This window comes from Carlito syrichta, unplaced genomic scaffold, assembly GCF_000164805.1.
Source record: "Carlito syrichta isolate Samal-C Ts95f unplaced genomic scaffold, Tarsius_syrichta-2.0.1 Scaffold131333, whole genome shotgun sequence".
Classification (NCBI taxonomy): Eukaryota; Metazoa; Chordata; class Mammalia; order Primates; family Tarsiidae; genus Carlito; species Carlito syrichta.
Genome location: NW_007075429.1, coordinates 1,858 through 5,131, shown reverse-complemented (window position 1 = coordinate 5,131; position 3,274 = coordinate 1,858). Strand labels below are relative to the sequence as shown.

The 3,274-nt window shown below is 52.4% G+C and overlaps 1 protein-coding gene across 1 annotated transcript in view; it reads right to left on the bottom strand.

Annotated features, from left to right (window-relative positions):
• NME9 (NME/NM23 family member 9) overlaps positions 1 to 1,489 on the bottom strand; it is a 17,870-nt gene extending 16,381 nt beyond the window's left edge. Inside the window, 1 exon segment of the mRNA XM_008049285.2 lies at positions 1,443 to 1,489. Coding sequence (XP_008047476.2) covers positions 1,443 to 1,467 — 25 coding nt within the window. The 5' untranslated portion in view covers positions 1,468 to 1,489.
• Positions 1,490 to 3,274: the final 1,785 nt, after the last annotated feature.

The window sequence follows — 3,274 nt, the reverse complement described above, 5'->3', positions numbered from 1 at the left end:
GGCTCGAGGTCGCGGAGGGACAGGCAGAGGACAGGAGACCCGGCAGAGGAGTGAGTGTGCGCGTGTGTGCGTGTGTGTGTGAGAGAGACATGCATGCTTCGTATCTGTGGGAATTCCTCTAGGCTGCCTGATGAGAAGAGGCAGAGGGGCCCCGGGGCCTCCGGTTGGCCAAGGCCCTGGGACCACTCAGGGCCGCCTGGCAGAGGGTCGGCACGCACTGTTTGGTCATCACCATCTCGTATGCTCAGCAGCACGGCCGGCACAGGACAGATTCGCAGAGTGTTGTGCCACAGTGGTTTTATCACTGCTGCTAAAGAAGGAGTGATGGTTTGCTCCGCCCTGGAGTCACGCTCCAGTTGCCCAGACAGGACGTGTGGACAAGACGGGCGGCACCATCAGAAAGGCTTTACAGTCCCAGTGGCTTAGGGCGGCAGAGCTCACACCCACACGACTGCACTGGCGTTTGTTTGGCGCCCGCTTGGCCCCAGGCCGGGCACATCTACAGACAGGAGGGGGGAAAGCCAGCGTCGTCACTGTTCCAGTCTGGGGGGGCCTTGAGGGACTGTCCCCACAGGGGTCACGTCAAGCTGGATGTGTGGGGGGGCTGGGACAGCGTCTCACCCCGAAGGCCCAAGGGACTCCCGGGAGGAAGTGGCCACACAGAGGTTCAGGAAGAGCTTCTCGCAGGGAGGCTGCCGGTGAGCCAGCCCGGCCAAGAGAAAGCTCTCTGCGGGTGGTGATGGGCTAGGTACAGGAGTGGAGAGATGTGGGGTGTGTCCGGGAGACACGCCAGCACTCAGGACACATCTCAGGAAACAGGAGGCCCAGGTGCTGGAGAGGCTGACGGAGTCGTGAGAGGGAGGGGCTCCAGTGTGAAGCCAGGTGGTGGGAGGTGGCAGACACAGGCAGACTGAGCAGGAAGGAGAGGCAAGCCAAGCAGGGACACGGGGGGAGCAGCCTGAGGCCCTAGGAAGCAGGAGGCTGCAGGGAGGGCGGGAGGCAGCCCCAAAGACCACTAGATGCTGGAGTAAATCGCTGCGCAGCAGGAGGTTAACAGACCGAAGAGACCAGCCCAGAGGAGGCCCAGGGCCGGCGGCTGTATGCTTCCTGATGCCTGCGTAGCTGACCTTCCGCCCTCTGGGCTAAGAGACCCCTGCGTTCCTTCCAGCACCTTCTCCTTTCCTGTCTTAGGTGGTCAGAAGGGGTGTCTGTTATTCACCCCAACCACCAGGGACCCGGTTCTGTGATGGTGCTGACTTGCTCCCTGAGCTGAGCCGACTGACACTCAAGAGAGACCCACAGAGACAGAGACATCACCGGGATGTCCGTGAGGCTCAAGGGAACAGGAAAGTGGTGTTCACCGCAGGCTTCTCTCCACGCTCGGCCGTTCATTCCATACTTGTTAAAAGAAGGGATCTCAGAAGTCACTGTATTTACGTTACCGGTTAGTCCTTTGGAACTGAGCATTTCCTCCCAAAGCTCCTGGGTGCTGATGCTGACCTAAAGCCAAAGAGGACCAAACAGTCTGTTACCAAACGCTGTTACCAAATGCTGTCACCAAGGGCACGGACTGGGGAACAACAAGTGTTTGCTCTAAATTCATCCCCCCACATCTCTCTCTCTCCCCCTCTTTTTATCTCTCTTAATCTCTTCTTCTGTTTCCATTTTTCTTTCTCCCTCTTTTCTCTCTTTCTATTTCTATCTCCCTCTTTCTTTCTCTCTCCCTTACCTCTCTCTCTCCTCTTTATCTCTGTCTCTCTCTTTGTCTCTATCTCTTTCCCTCTTTACATCTCTCTCGTGATCGCGCCTTCTCTCTCTCTGATACTTGCAAACACAGTCCAAGGGGCCCTCTCTCCCAGTCCCCTTCCCTCTTTTCCTCTCTTCCTGCTTCCCTCCCCAGGAAAAACCACGATTCTAAAAATGATGTGTACTGCTCTCAGACATTTTAAAAGTAATTTGACACTGTATTTGTCTAGAAACAATCTGTAAAATTGTTTTTCGTTTGTTTGGTTTTTTGAGTCAGAGTCTCACTCTGTTACCCAGGCTGGAGTGCAGTGGCACACTCACGACCACCACAGCCTCGACCTGCTGGGCTCAGGTGATCTTTCCGCCTTAGCCTTCTGAGTAGCTGGAACTACGGCATGCACTACCTTGCCCGGCTAAATTTTCTTTTTTCTTTTCTTTTTTTTTTTTTTGAGTTGGAGTCTCACTCTGTCACCCAGACTGGAGTGCAGTGGCCGTTCCCGGCCACCGCAGCCTCGACCTGCTGGGCTCTGGCGATCCTTCCGCCTCAGCCTTCCAAGTAGCTGGAACTACAGGCACGCGCTACCATGCCTGGCTAATTTTTAAATTTTTATTGTAGAGATGAGGTCTCGCCAAGTTGCCCAGGCGGGTCTCGAACCCGAGGGCTCAGGCAATCCACTCACCTCAGCCTCCCAAAGCACGGGATTACAGGCTGAGCCACCGAGCCCAGCTAAATTTCTTATTTATTGCAGAGATGAGGTCTCACCATGTTGCCCAGGCTGGTTTCGAACCCCTGGGCTCAGGCAGTCCTCTCTCCCCTGCCTCCTAAAGTTGCTGGGATGACAGGCATGAGCCATCACACCTGGCCATAAAATTGCTTATGGCCTTAAAATATGCATAAACTGTATCAAATGTTTCCTTTTGCAGTTTATGATTTTACTCAGTATCAGAATTGAGTTGACTTTATTGCCAAAACATTCACAACTTTTTCTTATCGGCAAAGAGTTCTGGTTTCATTAAATATGAAATGCGTATTATCCCTTGACATTAATAGCATGTATTTGTATATATACATTTTTTACTTTGTAATAATTTTGTAGTTACAGAAACTGTGCAAGTGCAGTATGAGGAACACCTGTTTAAAATTGAGCAACCTGGTGTCTTACCAACCTGAACATGTTGCCCTATGTGGCCACGATACAATCATCAAAATCAGGACAAAACCACTGATTTGTTACTATTATTGCTATCACCGTGAAATCTTTCAGCACCATTCAAGTTTTGCCAGTTGTCCCAGTAATGTCCTGAAGAGCAAAGGAATTCGCCAGAATCTTGTGCTGGGTTCTCCAAGTCTCCTGAGTCTGGAAGAGTTCCTTAGTCTCCTAGATGCGCGTAACCTTGACCCTTTTGAAACTGACGGGCCAAGCATTTTGTAGAAGGTCCCTCAACTAGGCACACCTGATGTTTCCTCCTGATCAGAGTCAGACTGGGCATCTTTGAACTGGCTGAAGTTGGCTGGGTTGATTGGACA